We start from the raw sequence: 17,181 nt of genomic DNA, 5'->3' as shown, positions 1-17,181 counted from the left end.
TCCGACTCTGTGCAACCCCATAGATGGCAGCCCAACAGGCTCCCCCATCCCTGGGATTCTCCAGGCAAGAACACTGGAGTGGGTTGCCATTTCCTTCTCCAGTGCATGAAAGTGAAAAGTGAAAGTGAAGTCGCTCAGTCATGTCCGACTCTTAGCGACCCCTTGGAGTCCGCAGCCTACCAGGCTCCTCCGTCCATGGGATTTTGCAGGCAAGAATACTGGAGTGGGGTGCCATTGCCTTCTCCAAATGGAATACTACTCAGCAGTAAAAAGGGAAGGACAATGCCTGCAGCCACATGGATGGACCTCAGAAGCGTATGTTGATTCTAGCCAGGTCAGTTAGGCAAGAAAATGAAATAAAGGTATCCAGAGTGGAAAGGAAGAAGTAAAACTATATATGTTCAGATAATATATATATAGAAATCCCAAAGGAATCCACTAAAGGATTACTAGAACTAATAAATGAGTCCAGCGAGTTTGTAGGATGCAAAGTCAATGTATAAAATTTTAATTGTATTTATATACATTTACATACAACACAGCATCCAAAAATGAAGTTGAAATTAAGAAAACAATTCTATTTCCAGTATCATAAAAAGGAGTAAAATACTCAGAAGCACAAAACATACTCTGAATATGAGAAAACATGGTTTCAAGAAATAAATAGTGATCAAAATAAATGGAAGGAAGGACATCCTGTATTTATGGATTGAAAGACTTAGTGTTGTTAAAATGGCAATAGAGAATCCATACAGGGCTGGGAAAATTAACATTCATGCAGGAATTCAGTAATGAGTAAGACAGATAAAAGTGGCTATGTCCATAGAACTTACATTTGATGGGAAGTGGGAGGTCGGTCTTTATTAAGACAATTTAATTTCAGATAATTTTAAGCACTACAAGGAGAGGAACTTCGCTGGTGTCCAGTGGTCAAGACTCCACACTTCCTATGCAGAGGATGCAGGTTCAGTCCCTGGTCGGGGAGCTAAGATCCCACATGCCATGTGGCGTGGCCAAAAAATAAAGAATTAAAAACAAAGCGAAAAGAATACTATGAAGTGAACAAGCAGGATGATGTGATAATGTTCAGGGAAGCTTATTTAGGCGCAATAGTCAGGAAATGCCTTTCTGAGAAAGTCTCATAAATATCTCTTTTTACATTTGTTTCTTTGATTTAGGATCAAGTCAGGTTCACTCGCTGAGATTGGTTGATAGGTCTCTTCAGGGTCTGATTGCCCTGCCGTGTCTGTCCCTCTTTTCTTTTTCCTCATAATACAGCTGTTCAACACAACCGGTTGTTGGTCCTGTTAAGATGGCCACGCTCCTGTTTTGATTACATCCCTGTGGTGTTGTACCTCTGTCCCTTCCTGTGAAATGGTACCTGGGTCTGAAGGCTGGATGAGACTGTCAGGGTTTTTGGCAATTTTTTAATTCCGGATCTTGAATACTGACTCCCTATTTAATGATGTAAATGTACTGTTAGTTTTTTGGATGTGACCAGTTTGTTGCGGTTTCTGTTTTGGAGTTTTACACTCGAAAGTCAGTGGATGGAATGATAAGATGTCTGTGTCATACTGATCTAAGGATCAGGGGCAGAACATGAGGCGGTAGGTGATGCTCAGCTGGCTGTGAGTCATGGGTGAAGCTAGGTGGTGAGTACGTGGGTTCATTGTGCCCCTCCATATGTACTTTTGAGATCTTCCATAATTTAAAGTTTTTAAAACTATTGTATTTATTGCAATTAAAATGAATGGGATATTGTAACCCACTTCTGAGGATGTAGTTTAACTGTCAGTTCACATTCACTTCGGTGAGGTGTTACCCACTTCTACTCATTTCTGCAGATATCTATTATTTTTTAAATCATATTTTTAAAAATAGATTGAACCATCTGAAATTGCTGGGGTTTGTGGGGCTTTTTGTGTTTTTTTTTTCCTGTCGGGCCAAAAAAGGTCTATCTGTTGGCAATTTTCCTGTTCTAGCTGGATCCATGAAAGTCAGTTGAGAAACCTGGTATTTTCTATTTTCCGCACACATGCATATTTGTCACATCTTCGTTCCTTTGGAAGTCAGTTCACTAGTGATCAAAGCCTGTGCTCTTATGATTGGATTTCTTTCCAAGTTTTAAAAATCAGTCATCCTTAAATGGGTGTAGTAAACAGTTTCTGTTGTTTTTAAAGAAGTTTAAAGGAGCGGGGGGGGGGGGGGGAGAAGAAGTACATTAAGTAGGTCGTCCTCAGGTAAAAATGAGCCTGTCCTGTTCAAGGCACAAAAGAAGGCGGGGGATAAAGGATGGTGCTGAGAGATGGGCGGGGCCAAAGCATGCAGTTTCTTTTCAGAATCTGTAAGCAGGAGTGAAGTGATTCGACTGCTGTTTTCAAGTGTTATTCTAGCTACTGTGTGAACATGGATCACGGGAGCAGCACGTCGGTGGAACTGTCCTGTGGTCCAGCCTTGGTTGGGCAGTTCAGACCGAGGGCAGTGACTGCGTTCCCCTGGAGCAGGGGCCCGCTGGGAGGATGTCTCAGGGACCGCCCGCTAGAGGGTTGACTTCTTTGGGGGATTAAATAATTACTTGTAAAGACCTTAGAAAAGTGCCTAGGACAGAGAAAATGCTCAGTTGTTGGTTGGTTGGTGTTAAAATACTGAACCACAACCATTTTTGAGCATGTCAGCTACATTTGAGGCACTTTTCTGAAGGGCACTGCATTTCTAGCTTATTTATGTCACTCAGTGTTTGGAGGTGAGTAGTTTATTTTCTCCATCTTACAGAAGAGGGACTTCGGCACCTTTCCATCTACCCACCCTCTCAGAAGGGGGCTCCTGTTAGGTTCCTATGCACAGCAACCCATCTCTAATGGCCCGTTGTATTCTACATTATCAACCAGCGAGATAACATATCTAACTAATATTAATGGCCCCTCAAATCTAGCACCCATCTTCTTTCAAGAACCAGTTCCTCAACAGAAGTACATGTGGTGCTGGATCCAGCTTTGTGTCGGCATGCACCCTATGTTAGCAGCACCCTCAGAGTGTGAGATTTGCAGACTTGGACAGAATTCAGCTGTGGTCATCATTTCAACAATGGAGCTAATTTAAGCTTATTTCTGCAGCACTGGGAAAGTCATTATGAAATAAAAGTGCTCAGATTGGGAGAAAAGACAGTGTAAATCAGTGACAGTCGGTTGCTGATGAGTTCAGCCAAACACAGGATGAATGAAAATAAGGGGTGCCCATCATAACCTAGAAATGTGTTTAAACTTTCACATTTGGGGGAGCTCCCGAGGGTTGGGTTCCCCTGCCCCAGGAAGCGGGGCAGGCGAACTGTTCGGGCTCCACCTACCATGAGTGATGTTTTCAGAGAACTGGCAGCGTAGAATAACTTGAGAACGTGTGGTTGTAGGGAGCATTCCCATCTAGCGTTCAGCTTCCTCTCTGGTCGTTAGAACATCTGCAGCAGCACTAATCAGCGTTCCCTCGCCCGTTCCATCTGCACAGCTGTGAGCGCCTGCTCTCTGCGGACGCTGCCTGCCATTTTACCGTGACCTCTCATCCTCCCCGGCTTCCTGTCCCTCTTGTCTTCTAGCAGTCGTCCTCTTCCAGCGGCAGCGTGTTTGGGTCTGGAAACGCTGAAAGAGGGGGAGGCTTCTTCAGCGGCCTTGGAAGAAAACCCAGCCAGGACGCAGCCAACAAAAACCCGTTCAGCTCGGCCAGCGGGGGCTTTGGGTCCACAGCTACCCCAAGTAAGTTCAGAAACTTTCCTGGTCTCTGGGTCCCCTGATGTCATTGCCATCCTCCTGGCAGTATCAGAGCTTCAGTGGTAAGTGTAGCAAGGGAGGAAAGGTCTAGAAGGCCCATTTAAAATCTCTCCCCCAGAGCAGTGTGTCTGTTTTGATTTTTTTTTTTTATTTGGGGGTTTTTAATGAGATGTCCTATATAACCATGAAAAGACATCAGAGCTGCAGGGAGAGAGGATCTATGCGCTGAGCTACTCCCATCGTCTCTCCCAAGGCCCAGATTGCTCTGTTTCTTAGGATTGCGATGACTTGAAATGAATGCAAGCAGACAAGCATAAAACAGAGCAGCCGAACAGGCTGGGTGTGCTCGGAGGAGCATCTGGATTTTCATTTGTGCTGGACTCACTTTGAGTTTCCTTTAAAATGCAGCTACTGTGGAGAAATGTCACACAAAAGTTGAAGCCATCATTATTTCTCAGCTCTTACATTTTTGTCATATTTTCAGAGGAAGCTGTATCTTTGTGCTGGCACTTTCTTCTTCATCTAATTCCTTGTTGATCTGTCTATTCGTGATTGGAAATGAAAGAAATTTGTTTAAATCTTCTAAAAATGTATATATATCGTGCGGCCGATGGAGACTGAGTTGGGAAGTCAGGCACCTGTCAATCTTCATCTTAGCTTCTCTCATTAAATATGCACCACCAGAAGCTTCTCTCATCTGTGTGATCATTACATGATCACTCATTGGAAAAGACCCTGATGCTGGGAAAGATTGAGGGCAAGAGGAGAAGGGGATGACAGAGGATGAGATGGTTAGATAGCATCACCGACTCAGTAGACATGAGTTTGAGCAAACTCAGGGAGATAGTGAAGAACAGGGGAGCCTGGCATGCTGCAGTCCATAGGGTCGCAAAGAGTTGGACACGAGTCAGACACGACTGAGCGACTGAACAACAGTGCATTGAGCACTAACATTCTCCAGACTGGACAGAGGTTTCCTTGATAATAAGGCTCATGTAGTTACAAGCAAAACTCTCTTTCCTGAGACTCATATATTCACAGATCAGTTATTTTGATGTCACTGTTTATCTAGTAATATGTGAGAAAAGATTGTAGTGAAAATACACACACACCTTTAAACTTGCAAAATTATATAATCAGAAATTTTTGTTCTGCTAGTAGGAATTTAGAACCTAAAACAAAAGGATCTTAGAACTCGAGTTTAGTAACAGTTTTTGAAAACTGTAGGGTTGATTTCCTTTAGGATTGACTGGTTTGATCTTGCTGTCCAAGGAACTCTCAAGAGTCTTCTCCAGCACCATACTTCGAAAGCATCAATTCTTTGGCACTCCCCCTTCTTTATGGTCCACCTCTCACATCTCTACAGGACCTACTGGAAAAAACCATAGCTTTGATTGTATGGACCTTTGTCAGTGAAATGAAATCTCTGCTTTTTAATATGCTGTCTAGGTTTGTCATAGCTTTTCTTCCAAGGAGCAAGTGTCTTTTATTATTAAAGTGTCTTTAATTTCATGGCTGCAGTCACTGTCCACAGTGATTTTGGAGCCCAAGAAAATAAAGTCTGTCACTGTTGCCGTTTTTTCCTCATCTCTTTGTCATGAAGTGATGGAATCAGATGCCATGATCTTAGGTTTTTGAATGTTGAGTTTTAAGCCAGCTTTTTCACTATCTTCTTTCACCTTCATCAAGAGGCTCTTTAGTTCTTCTTTGCTTTCTGCCATTAGGATGGTGTCATCAGTTTTAGATGTGGCTGTCCCCATTTTACCAATAAAGATGTAGGTTCAGAGAGAGGGTGTGGGCTTCCAGAGGTAACAGCCATTAAGTACTGTGAGGAGGGTTTCATCCAGGCTTGTGTGTAGAACTCTGATCCACCGTGTTGCCTCCTGAGATCTTCCAGCCTCTCCATGGAATGGCACTCCTCCCTGTGCACCCTGTCTGATGGCCCTCATGCTTCATGCCGCATTCATTGAACACGCTCCCCTGCAGATAGATATCAGAGCACAGATGAGACAGCCAGCAGCTCCCTTGGTGACATTTAGACCCCGGGCTACCTAGTCCTGGAGCTGCCCTCTTTAGCCCTGAAAAATAATTGGAACTATGCAGTGATCTCAAAAGACAAGCTAGGGACATGACTGGTGCATGGTGCTGGAGTATTCTGTGTCCGGAAGCCCTCACTGCAAAGGGTTCTTCTCTCTTACTTCCCGGGAGACTCTACCAAAGGTACGGGTAACCCCTGGGCCCGCGTGAATTATGTGTGAGGGAACCGTGACTCAAGAAGGCTTAGTCCTTTCCCGTCAGTTGGTAGGTTTTCTAAGCCGAGGCTGACTACACTACTCATTTATCCCATTGTAGTATCTTTGAACATCCTAAAGACCGAAGAGTCTTAAAGAGACAAAGGGATAAAGAAGCCTAAAGGCTTGTAAATGTTCTCTGACCTCCCCGGAGTTTAGGTTCTTCCAACACGGTCTCAGTAAAATCATTTCACCTCAGTATTTCTGGTTTCTCCAAGAGGAGATCTAGCCTCTAATCTTGCACTTGAATTCGTTTGCTATTTGGAATTTTTGCCTTGCTAGCACGAACAAAGTCAGAAAATTGCAGCCCTCTCTTCTTGAAATACCAGATAAAAGGAATGGCTGGGAAGCCTGGTTTTTGTTTCCAGTGTCAGACGCACTGCCATTGAAGGGATCTAATGTAATCTTCAGTCACCTCGGATCAGGAAAGGATCAGACTGCTCAAGAGGGCATTTTGCAGGCTCCGCTAGGGGATACATAGTCCCCTGGGACCATATATGATAGTGATGAAAAGGAATTTGCTACCCGTGCATGCTGTCAGTGCCTGACATGCTCACAGCCAAGCTCTTAGACTGTCGGCAGTAGTTCTACAGAGCAGGTGACCATGCAGTGGTCTGGGGCTCTGTGTTACTGGTGCATGGAAATTAAGGATGGTTGGGTCCCTGAGATGAGGCTCTGCACTTGCTGAATTGTGGATCAAGAGCATTGAAACCGGAAGTATTAACAGAGTTGCATCTCACACTGGGGCTGGATTGTCAGCAGAGCGAGAAGAGAGGCCCTGAGCTTGACGGGTTAGTGGTGGACCCCTCTCCAGACAGCTCGTCTCGGAGAGTGACCTCCACGCTCCTCCCATCCGTCACCTTCCCTGTGAGCACCTGTCTGGCCCATGCAGGTGTCTGTACGTCTCTCTTGGTGACATGCGGTCAGCTCTCCACACCCACCCAGAGCATGTCATTGCAGCCTCCTGTCCATGCCGGTGTCTGGGCAGTGATCCTCTTTAAGGAGAGTGGTTTGCTGCCTTACTGTGGGTGCAAACTCATTGTAATAAAACACCCATCACAGCAGGGTGGGGAAATGTGAGTCGCCCCTCCCTGCTCCTCCCAGTAAAGGGTTAAAGAAAAATTCCTGTTACATAGCATGCTGTTTGTACTCCCCAGGGGCTTCCATGTGTATGACTTTTGGCAGTTTATGTTACCTGTCAGGTTTGCATTACTTATAACAAAAAACTTGACCCCCATCTTGATTTTTAGGAGCTTGATTCCTTTTTTCCTTTAATTCTTGGAGCCGAGTCAGTGTGTAGCTGAGGGAGCGACCCACCAGATAAGTATCTAAAAGGTCAAGGGCTTAATCTGAACCTCTTAGAAAGAGGAAGTCCTGCTGGCCTTTTACTTTCTTCACAACATTCTGAGCTTCCATCCAACCAGAAGGAGGAGCAGCGGGATCTTTCTAATTCCGTCTGCATTCTCTGTGCAGATCCAGCAATGGCAGTCATGTAAGAGGAGAACTGGAAGTCACCATGCTCAGTTTGAATTCACTCTAACTTTATTTTCTCTAGTTTTGACAAAATTTGAAGTTGGTCTTCATGTGAGGAGATCCATGAACACCAGCCCCGTTCTTCAGAAGCCAAGTCTCGTGTGGCTGCGAGGTGGGCCCTCTGTTGGACACACCTGCTACTTGTGGGCTCAGAGGTGCATTTCTGCAGAAGAGCCCTTCCTTGGAACCTGTTGCCTCCCTTTGTTTTGTGCCTGTAACATCATATCAGGAGATCCTGAGCCTGGGCACTGGAATGGTTATAAACTTGTCATGAAGATACACACACATCAAAGGAGATTTCTGTTTCACTGCCACCCAGCATCCTTGGATCCTAGACTTCTTTGTCACTCCCTTCTCCCCAAACACCTAGTGAGATTTCTTCCTTCTCTATTTGGAGGAGTACATAAGGACATCTTTCTCCCTCTGACCTCCCTCACACATGTTCTTCATCTCTTCAGATACCTCTAACCTGTTCGGAAACAGTGGAGCCAAGACATTTGGCGGATTTGCCAGCTCATCATTTGGAGACCAGAAACCTTCTGGCACTTTCAGCTCTGGAGGAGGAAGCGTGGCCTCCCAAGGCTTTGGGTTTTCCAGTCCGAATAAAACAGGTACTGCTCTGCCTATTTGCTATGCTTATTGTTACATGTGTATTTAATATGCATAGACTTCCGGAAGCAGAGCTCTCCGGGGTGGTTCTCGAAGGAGGTGACTGGAGTGTGGATGAAGACACTTTTTCCCCAAATTCATTCTCTTCATTGAGCATCTACTGCTTTCCCGACACTGTTCTCTGTCTCCTGAGACATATTAAGCACAGAATACATGTCATGCAGCCCTTCACAGAGTTTAGTGTCTTCATAGGGAAGAAAACATTGTAGATATTTACAGCTGCATTTAACAACCAACGAAAGGAGCCTGTAAGACTGTAACTGGAAACATAAACAAGAAAGCATCCCGAGTCATATTTGCTTGGGTACCCATTACCTGTGATGCGTAAGACAGGTAGTCCGTGTAATTTCTCACGTCTATATTATTTTGTCCTTCCCAAGTCACTTTTCTTTTTAAACTTTTTATTAAGTATAATCACATAACTGTATCACATGCTCTTGTATACAGTTTCCATATCGTAATGATATAGCACAATTAATTTTCACATTTGGAATATACCCACCTAGTAATAAAGAACATTACAGTACTACTTTTTATCCCATCATCACTTTTAAAAGGTATATTTGTAAACTGTGTGGCTTTTTTTATAATCGTGTATCATTATACTTGCAATTAAAGATTTTAAAAAACAGTATATATTTACCTGCAAAAAAATCCTTCATCTCTGTCAGCTGCCCCCTCTATCCTATTTCTGTCTCTGAGATCTACAGAGGGGCTGCATACCTGCCCTCGTTGTGTGGAAAATTGTGTGAAAAGATTTTAGGGGGGCAGGGAGCCTTAACCTGCTGAGAAAGAAGTTTGTTAAAGCAAGTGCAGGTGAGCAGGCAGGATGCTTCCCCCCGGGTGTGTGTTGGGGACTCTGTGTGGGGATCACAGAGGAAGGCCCCTCCCCAAGGCACAGCCGCCTGGATGCCTCTGACGGGGGAGCATGGCTGCCCTGAATTAGTACCTGGAATCCCACCTTTCAGAACCGAGGTTGCTGCAGCTTCCTAATGCACTGGGCACCTTTACTCAGACCCGTGCCTGTCGTAGGCTAGTCTTTGCTAGCTTTTGGTGCTCTCTCCTGGAATCTGAAGTGGAGTAGGAATGAGCACCACAGCTGCATTTTGCTGCTTTGAATGATTTAAAAACACTTCCTGCAGTGAGTGATTTAAAAACAAAAGGGCTGCAAAGCTTTTGGTCCCAGTTAACAGAGTAAATAGTACTTGACTAAGATAGTTTAGTTTATTAATCATCAAGACCTTTTAATTTATCTTTTGAGGAACCTGATCATATTTTCTTCAACTCTTGTGTCTTCTCTGTTGTTCCTTATCCTGGGGTCACATCCCAATTGAGTTGAGAACTTGACCTTTTTATTTTTTCAGTCTGAGAGAAAATGCATCCACCCACTTTTCAGACTGGTTTTTCCTATTTGATGACTTGCCCCATGGAACCACCTCGATTGAGGACTCCGGGAATTTCAGATTGTGGGTTTGGGTGGGTCTCTGAGAAATTCCAAAAGCAGCCCTGCTCCCTTGAGTACAATTGCAATAAAAAAATAACACTGCTGGAGATGACTTGAACAGAGGACAGGAAGTGGGACAGACTAACAGTGACCTCCTGCTGCCCCAGTCCACTGGGTTCACTCCACTGTTCTGCCGCTGGAGTTACTGGCTTTAGTGGCAGTGGAGGGGGCAGCATGGCATGTGGTAGTGAGGTGCTGGGTGGTCATGTGGTCACCCTGCCCTTGTTCGCATCCAAGCTCTGCCACTCACCAGTGGCCCAGCCTAGACATGGGGCATCTTCTCTGAGCCTCAGAGTCCTCGCCTGTGAAGTCAGGGTCCCAGGTGTACGGGGAGGATTGGAACAGGTGCACAGCACCTGGCGCGTGGAGGGCCCTCAGTAAATCAGATGTCGTGTTGAGCATTAAACTTCTGTCTCTCTGGCGAGGGAGATCATGAAAATGTAAGCATCTGATAAAACTGGAACCCTCAGCGTCAGGAGTGAGTTGTCCGTCTCCAACAGTGAAGCCCGGGTCACCATTCTCTTCTGTCATTCTAGTTGTGACGTGGGTCCATTTTGGGGGGGCGTTGTGTGTACATGTGTAATCTCCCCTCTCCATCCAGTGTACTTTCTGTATCATTGTGACTTCTCATTTTTCACTCACCTTCCACCAAGAACTCTGAACAATATTGAGTACAAGGTACTAGGTGAAGGCCTGTGTGTCTAGGAAGAAAGTGTAACCAGATCCGTGATCAGTCTTAAATAATTCAACTGCAAGGGTTTTTTAGCACTTTTTTTTTCCAGTCTGTTGTATTTGTAACCCAGCAGTCTCCATTATCATGGCTTGGAATTTCACTCGAGGTTTTAAAATACAGAATGTAGACCCAAACGTGAGCCTGCACAGAAATTACCTTCTCAGTTGTGCTCCTGCTGTTCCTGGTGAATGAGCAAACGACTGAACCGCAGAGCAGCAGCTAACTCAGTCGTTCAGCTGCCAGCTTTTCGTATCCAGCACTTGATCTCACCTGATGCGGGCAGCAGAAGCCTGTGGGTGATTACACTCATAATAAACAGGCCGGGGTGGTCCCTCCAACACCAGGATTCACTTTCCAACGGGGCAAGAATGAGGGCCCCGTCTCCCTGGTCCAGTCGCCCCCTGGCTTGGCCTGGGCCACCGTTCCTCCGTTCAGCATGGAGCTCCTAGGCCGATAGTCACTGTGAGAAACGCTACCCTTCAGAGCACACCTCTTGTACCGTTTTGCTGTGTTCTGTTCAATAGACGCCCAGCACGAGTCTCTGCCAGTGTCCTAGAATGATGTCAGCAGAGTCTTGGGGTTTGAGAATCCTCCTCAGGGGCAGGAGGGACAGTCAGGCAAGGGCCTCTGTCTTCCCGCCTGACAGGCATCTACCAGTCAGGGGAGGCGGCCCCGGGCATTCCTGGCCCTTCGTGTGCGGCCACCTGCGTGGGTGCCACCCCTACGGGCCTGTGTCCACATGAGCAGCAGCGCTGGGAGCCTGCCCATGTGGTGGTAGACTCAGGGCTTACTTCGCCTGCTGATGGAGGGTTTTGTTGCATTCATACAGCAGCCGTCCTCCAGACAAGAAACACAGTGTGCTTTTTTTATGGAGGAGTAGTTCCTGACTGCAGAGAGAGAGCTTTTTTGTTAATTCTTCTGTGCAGGGAGAGAGAGAGACTCCTGAGAGAGACAGAGAGGCATCAGGCTGTAAATAAGTAACGAGCGCCTGGCCGAGCGCCAGCGCCCCACGGCACTCCGTCTCCTCGGAACCCAGCTTGCAGGTCCTCCCGGAGAGGGGACCATGAGCTCCTAATTCATGTTACTGTGAAGCTAGAGACCTTGCCTATGTGATGATAAGTAATAAACTCTGACCACTTTCACGGCTGGGTAGGGATTGAATCTCGAGTGTGACTTTTCAGTGAAGAGTCTCAAAACATGGCAGGGGGGCCGGGTGGGGGTCTGACGTGGCCGAGCTGGTTCTTCAGGGCAGTTGGATCTCACGAAACGTGGAGCTGCCGAGTCCAGCTTGCCTCTGGGAAGGCCTGGGGGGCTCACAGACAAGCATGAGGCCTCTTGGGCTCTTAGCACTCCAAGGTGTGCTCCTACGTGGACCCCATACCCCTCTGCTGGAAATGGAGGGGGTGGCGGTTTGGTTGGGTTTGGGTTTATTATTTCACTGATAGAAGGGGTGTCGCCCTTTGCTATCATGTTTTGAATTTGAATTTCTAACGTATTTTCCCCTTTCTCCTTCTTCCTCTTTTGATTTGGTTTCTCACTGCTCATTGTCTTCTCTTCCTGTCTCCTCCTTTCTTTCTCCCTGTTTCTGTTTGTTTGCCTCTGTTTTGCTCAGGTGGCTTCGGTGCTGCTCCAGTGTTTGGCAGCCCTCCTACTTTTGGGGGATCCCCTGGGTTTGGAGGGGTGCCAGCATTCGGTTCAGCCCCAGCCTTTACAAGCCCTCTGGGCTCGACGGGAGGCAAAGTGTTCGGAGAGGGTACTGCGGCCGCCAGCGCGGGAGGATTCGGGTAAGCCCCCCGGGAGAGGCCAGAGAAGCCACCAGTCTCAGGTCAGCAGAAGCACTGGGGCCCAGTACTCCTGTTTTGAAAAGAAAATTCTTCTGTTTCCCCTTTTCTTGACTAAGCTGAAATTCCCTCCCTCAGAACCCACAAACCATTCACTCCAGGATTCCTGTTCTCTGCAGGGAAAGGCCAGACTCTGTCCAGTACTTGCCAGACACGAGCCATGTTCCTGTCCCCTGATAGGGGGCTGGCAGATCCCTGTTCTCCTAGCAGAGATAAAGGATTGATTAAAGGAAGAAAAACAGTCTCCCCTTGGCTGCTTTACTGCAAGATTGCCCCTCGTGTGGTGACTTCTGTTAGGAAATTCTGAATGAACAGTTTTTACCAAATTCTTTCCTCTTGCAATTGCTGTCCCTGAGCAGACAGCTCCTTAAGTCCCCTGTTCCACTGCAGACATCCAGCGTAGGACTTCAGTCCACAGTCCCCTGGGCCAGCTTCCGCAGGCACTGTCTGGGCCCTGGACATGTTGCAGAGTCTCCATGACCGCTCTGCCTTCAAGGCTGCTCTTACTGCTTGGTATATATATCCTCGCTTGAAAATGCCATATTAGAGATTTGCTTCAGAGGGCCCCAGAAATTCAGTCTGGTTACCAAAACCCCAAGGAGAAAATAGCCTTCACCACATCACAAAATCCCAGTAAACTATATGTGGTGATGACTACAAAGTGTCTTATTCGAAGAAAGTATGGATGTCTGAAGTTAATGTCTGCTGGGCCTTTCACAGCCCTCAACCCTGGCTCGGGACTCTTAACACTACAGAGCTGGGTGCTGGGGCCGGGGGCTGTTTGGGAGAATAGTCAGGGCATGTGGGATGAGTGCTGACGAGGCAGGAGCATCTTTGTCTTGCAAGGAAACTCAGATGGAGCCCTTCCTCACACCCTCCTCACCTCCCCATGGAAGAGGCTGGGCAGACATGCTGGCAAGTTTCAAGGAAAGGGAGCGAGTTGATACATTGCTTCTTGGATTTCATGTAGAGACTGATGGGTCTCTTAAGTTGCTCCCAGGAAGTCAGGAAACCCCAAAATAAGGAAAGCTTTGAAAGAGTTGGGGTCGACTTAAATCAGTTTTCTGGCAGGTTCTGACAGATACTGTTTTCTGCAGTGATCGCCCAGCACATGATATTGCAAAGTTGCTGGAAGGTTTGTGGTTGACTGGAAATCTTGAGGTTTTTATTTATTTATTTGAAACCAGCTATTTTCTTCACTAGCAAAAAAAAAGTATGAGGTTCTGCCCTGGCCAGGGGCTCTCCCACATAAATCCTGACTGGCTGGTTAGTTCTGAGTTGTCCAGCAGAACCAAGCACCAGTTTTGGTGTGACATCTCCGAAAGATCCCATCACCTTTCTTCAGGTCCCTGCCGTGAGTCTGTCTCTGACCCCAGCTGACACCCGAGGGCTTCCCACAGCTGTATATGAGAGGCCCGAGGCGTGGGTAAGATTAGCCCAGGACCAGTGACCTGGAAGTTCGAGACAGCGGAGGAAAACCCAAACACTGGACAAGTGGGGTTTCATACTGCAGCCCTTTATTTTTCTTCACGAAGCTGAGGCAAAGGTTTGCTCTGGGCTCTAGCCTACTTTTTCTGAGAGGCTGCCAGTTTAAACCAAGCTCATCACTTCGAATCATGTATGTCGCTCATCCTGAGATTCAGGAGGGGGGCCAGGGCTGTTGGGCAGCAGAGTGACTGCGTGGCCGCGCTAACCACAGTCTCCGTTCTCACCGGGACCCAGGTTCGGGAGCAGCAGCAACACCACGTCGTTTGGCACCCTCGCCAGTCAGAACGCGCCAACCTTCGGATCGCTGTCCCAGCAGTCTGCTGGGTTTGGGAGCCAGAGCGGGGGATTCTCTGGCTTCGGATCAGGCGGAGGAGGTGGGCAGCCTGACCACTCTCTTCACTGTGGTCTCTCCTTTCGTTTCCTCAGTAAATGTCTGACAACCCTTACCCCTACCCTGACCCTCCAAAAGAATGAGTGATTTTACCTGGATATTAGTCTGGTACTTGAAAAGCTGAAAGTACTGGAGAGATGCAGTGTTCTTTTTAGGTTTTAATTAGACTTGTAACACTGTGCTGTTTCTTACCAAATAAGAAATGGCTGACTTGACTTTTCTCTCAAGATTTGAGGACCCCAAAAAATAGCCATTCAAACTAGACCTTGACTTAAAAGTCTAAACCAGAAAACTCAAAAGATAAGATATAGAAGAAAATAAAAATAAGAGGTAGAGACTTTACACGGAGAAGGCAGTGGCACCCCACTCCAGTCCTCTTGCCTGGAGAACCCCGTGGACGGAGGAGCCTGGTGGGCTGCAGTCCGTGGGGTCACGAAGAGTCAGACACAACTGAGTGACTTCACTTTCACTTTTCACTTTCATGCATTGGAGAAGGAAATGACAACCCACTCCAGTGTTCTTGCCTGGAGAATCCCAGGGACGGCAGAGCCTGGTGGGCTGCCGTCTATGGGGTCGCACAGAGTCGGACACGACTGAAGCGACGCAGCAGCAGCAGCAAAGACTTTACAAAATGTCTTTCATTTGTTTTTGACACCCTACATCTTCAGATAGTAGAATATCTTTGCAGCATGCTTACGAGATGCAAAAGTTAGGTATTATTATTTTACAAATGACACAGAAACCGCACGGGGCCAGTTTGCTCAAAGGGCTAGACAGTGAGCAGCAGGGCTGGCCCTAGAACCGTGTGTCTTGCTGCTCGGGCCTGAAGAAGAAGAGGGAGCAAGTGGATGGGGCAAGTAGAAAAAGCACGTTTTCTTGATGAAATGAGTTTGTGTGGCATCAGCAACAGTGAGAGGAGGCCTGCCGTGACCCTCTGCTGGCCGCGGTGGGGTGGGACGGACCCTGAAACACCCGGCAGACCACGCCCCTTCCTGTCCCCACCCCCTCCCAGGCCTGCAACTTGCTGGAGGAGGGCTTCTTTCAAGTGTCTGTGTGGTCTAACTGCACCCTTTTCCTCTTTTTCAGCATTCACCTTTGGATCTTCTAACTCGTAAGTATCCCTCTTCAGTTTTGAGTCGTTAAATAAGGGTGGAGGCGTGTGCGGTATGTGAAAATAGTAGTTTTGGTCTCCTTGTACAGTTTGGTATCTATTTTTCCTGTTTAAAATCTTGTCCTGGAAACAGGGCATTTCAGCAGCAGGTTTTGGGTTGTGTGGACTTGCTGCTCTCAGTAGGCATGTGACCGGAGGTTCCAGGCCTGGCCTTCTCACGGGCCATGTGTAAGAGAGAGGACTGTGCCTTCTGCTGAGCAGAGCCTGGAAGGCAGAACCCGAGAGATGCTTTTCCTTATTTCCCTGTTCATTCTCAGAAGCTCCCTGGGCTCCGAGCCCATCCCCAAGTCCTTGATTTCTGTCCTCACTCGATGCGTCTGTGCAGAACTGCCTGACCCTGGAAATTCCGAGTCCTGCTCTTTGAACACAGGCAGTTGCATGAGCTCCGGAGCCCTTCCTGGAGCAGGAGCTGACCTGCCTCTCCCGGCACTTCCTTGCAGGTCTGTCCAGGGCTTTGGTGGCTGGAGAAGCTGAGTGGGTGTCGGCATTCCATTCCATTCCTGTGACCCGGTGCGTGCTCAGCTCCCCTTCTCTGAGAAACCCTGCAGCAGTCCTCTGAACTGGATGTTCTCATTGACATACACCCCCCAAAAGAAACAGCAGAAACCAAACTCCAGAGATGCTTGACTACTTGTTCTGTGTTGTGTTTTGTGTTGGTTGTCTCCCCTGCTATTAAACTGTTCAGTCTGTATCCACACGGAATGTGTATGGGCCTCTTCCAGTCACAGCCAGGGAGAGACGTCCCCCATTTCTGGGCTCTGAGAAGCCTGCACTGCCCGCCGGCAGCCAGCAGCGTCTCTCTGCAGAGGCAGCCTCCAGAAGGGTCCGGCACGGGCCGTGGCCAGGCAGGTGCTTCTTCCAGACGGTGCCCCAGAGGGAGAGGCCGAGACTTGGTGTCCTTCTTCACTTCTTTCTGTTGCTGGGCATCAGGCCCCTCGAGCTGCCAGTGTGGCGACCGGCTGGAGGGAAAGAAGCTCACTGACACGGGCATTAGCCGAGTCTCAGAAGTGGCGCCTCAGAGCGCGGGCAGCTGTGAGGCAGCATGGAGTTGGGCGGGGCCTGCGATGGCAGTGCGCTGCCCTGGGAAGCCCTCAGCTCCTCTTCCCAACTTGGCTCTGGGTGCTGAGCATCCCACAACTGATTCTCACGCTCTGGCGAGGAGGTGGGCAGTCGATTGAGAAACCGCTTTCATCTCCAGCAGGCGCTGGTGACATGGGTAACCACCCCTGGCTCCTGTCTGTGAACTACAGTGCACGCAGACCTGGGTAGACCCAGGAGCTGAGACGATGTCGCTGCTGCCCTCTGCCACCACACACGCGTGTGCTAGCGTGGCCTGGAGGTCGAGTTCAGTCTCGTTGAAGTGTTTGTGAGGCAGAGTTCTTCAGATCTGGGCGTATTTAGTTCTTAGGCCTGTGACACCCTAGACAGTTGCTGACAGACAAGGACTGCCTCGCACCAAGCGCAGGCAGAAGCATATGTTACCTTTCAGGCTCAGAGTGTGACAGCTTGGTCATTAGCAGGGGAGGGGTGTAAAGGGACAATTATTTAGATTTTCATATATTGGAAAGTTGTATTTTGAAACATTTTAATAAAAGTTTTCCACGCGATTTAGTGTGTCACATTGCAGCCAGCATGGCCTCACTGGTTCTGTGGGCTTGTGGGGAGGGTAGACCTTGGCGAGGAACCGGGGCCACAGCCTGCCCTGCCGGCCTCCACTCTGCCAGGGGCTGTGGGTGACACAGACCCACAAGCCCCAGGCCTGCAGCTTCTGGTTCAGCCAGACTGAGATGGGGCCTGGGCGC

At 47.9% G+C, this 17,181-nt stretch overlaps 1 protein-coding gene across 48 annotated transcripts in view; it reads left to right on the top strand.

The window, feature by feature from the left end:
• Window positions 1-16,076, top strand: part of NUP214 (nucleoporin 214) — an 84,663-nt gene extending 68,587 nt beyond the window's left edge. For 21 of the 48 annotated variants that reach the window (XM_081594740.1, XM_081594730.1, XM_081594758.1 and 18 more), the window contains 6 exons: window positions 3,587-3,743; window positions 8,041-8,193; window positions 12,101-12,272; window positions 14,052-14,191; window positions 15,295-15,319; window positions 15,820-16,076. In XM_081594740.1, the coding sequence (XP_081450866.1) occupies window positions 3,587-3,743; window positions 8,041-8,193; window positions 12,101-12,272; window positions 14,052-14,191; window positions 15,295-15,319; window positions 15,820-15,853 (681 nt within the window). In that variant the 3' untranslated portion in view covers window positions 15,854-16,076. Of the gene's footprint in view, window positions 1-3,586; window positions 3,744-8,040; window positions 8,194-11,414; window positions 12,273-14,051; window positions 14,219-15,294; window positions 15,320-15,819 lie in introns of all 48 variants that reach the window. The other 27 variants (XM_081594741.1, XM_081594732.1, XM_081594750.1 and 24 more) reach the window with 7 other exon arrangements.
• Window positions 16,077-17,181: the final 1,105 nt, after the last annotated feature.

This window comes from Giraffa tippelskirchi, chromosome 4 (assembly GCF_054371585.1).
Source record: "Giraffa tippelskirchi isolate mGirTip1 chromosome 4, T2T-mGirTip1v1.2.pri, whole genome shotgun sequence".
NCBI lineage: Eukaryota > Metazoa > Chordata > Mammalia > Artiodactyla > Giraffidae > Giraffa > Giraffa tippelskirchi.
The sequence above is the reverse complement of the archived record's forward strand: the minus strand, read 5'-3'. Positions and strand labels throughout refer to the sequence as shown.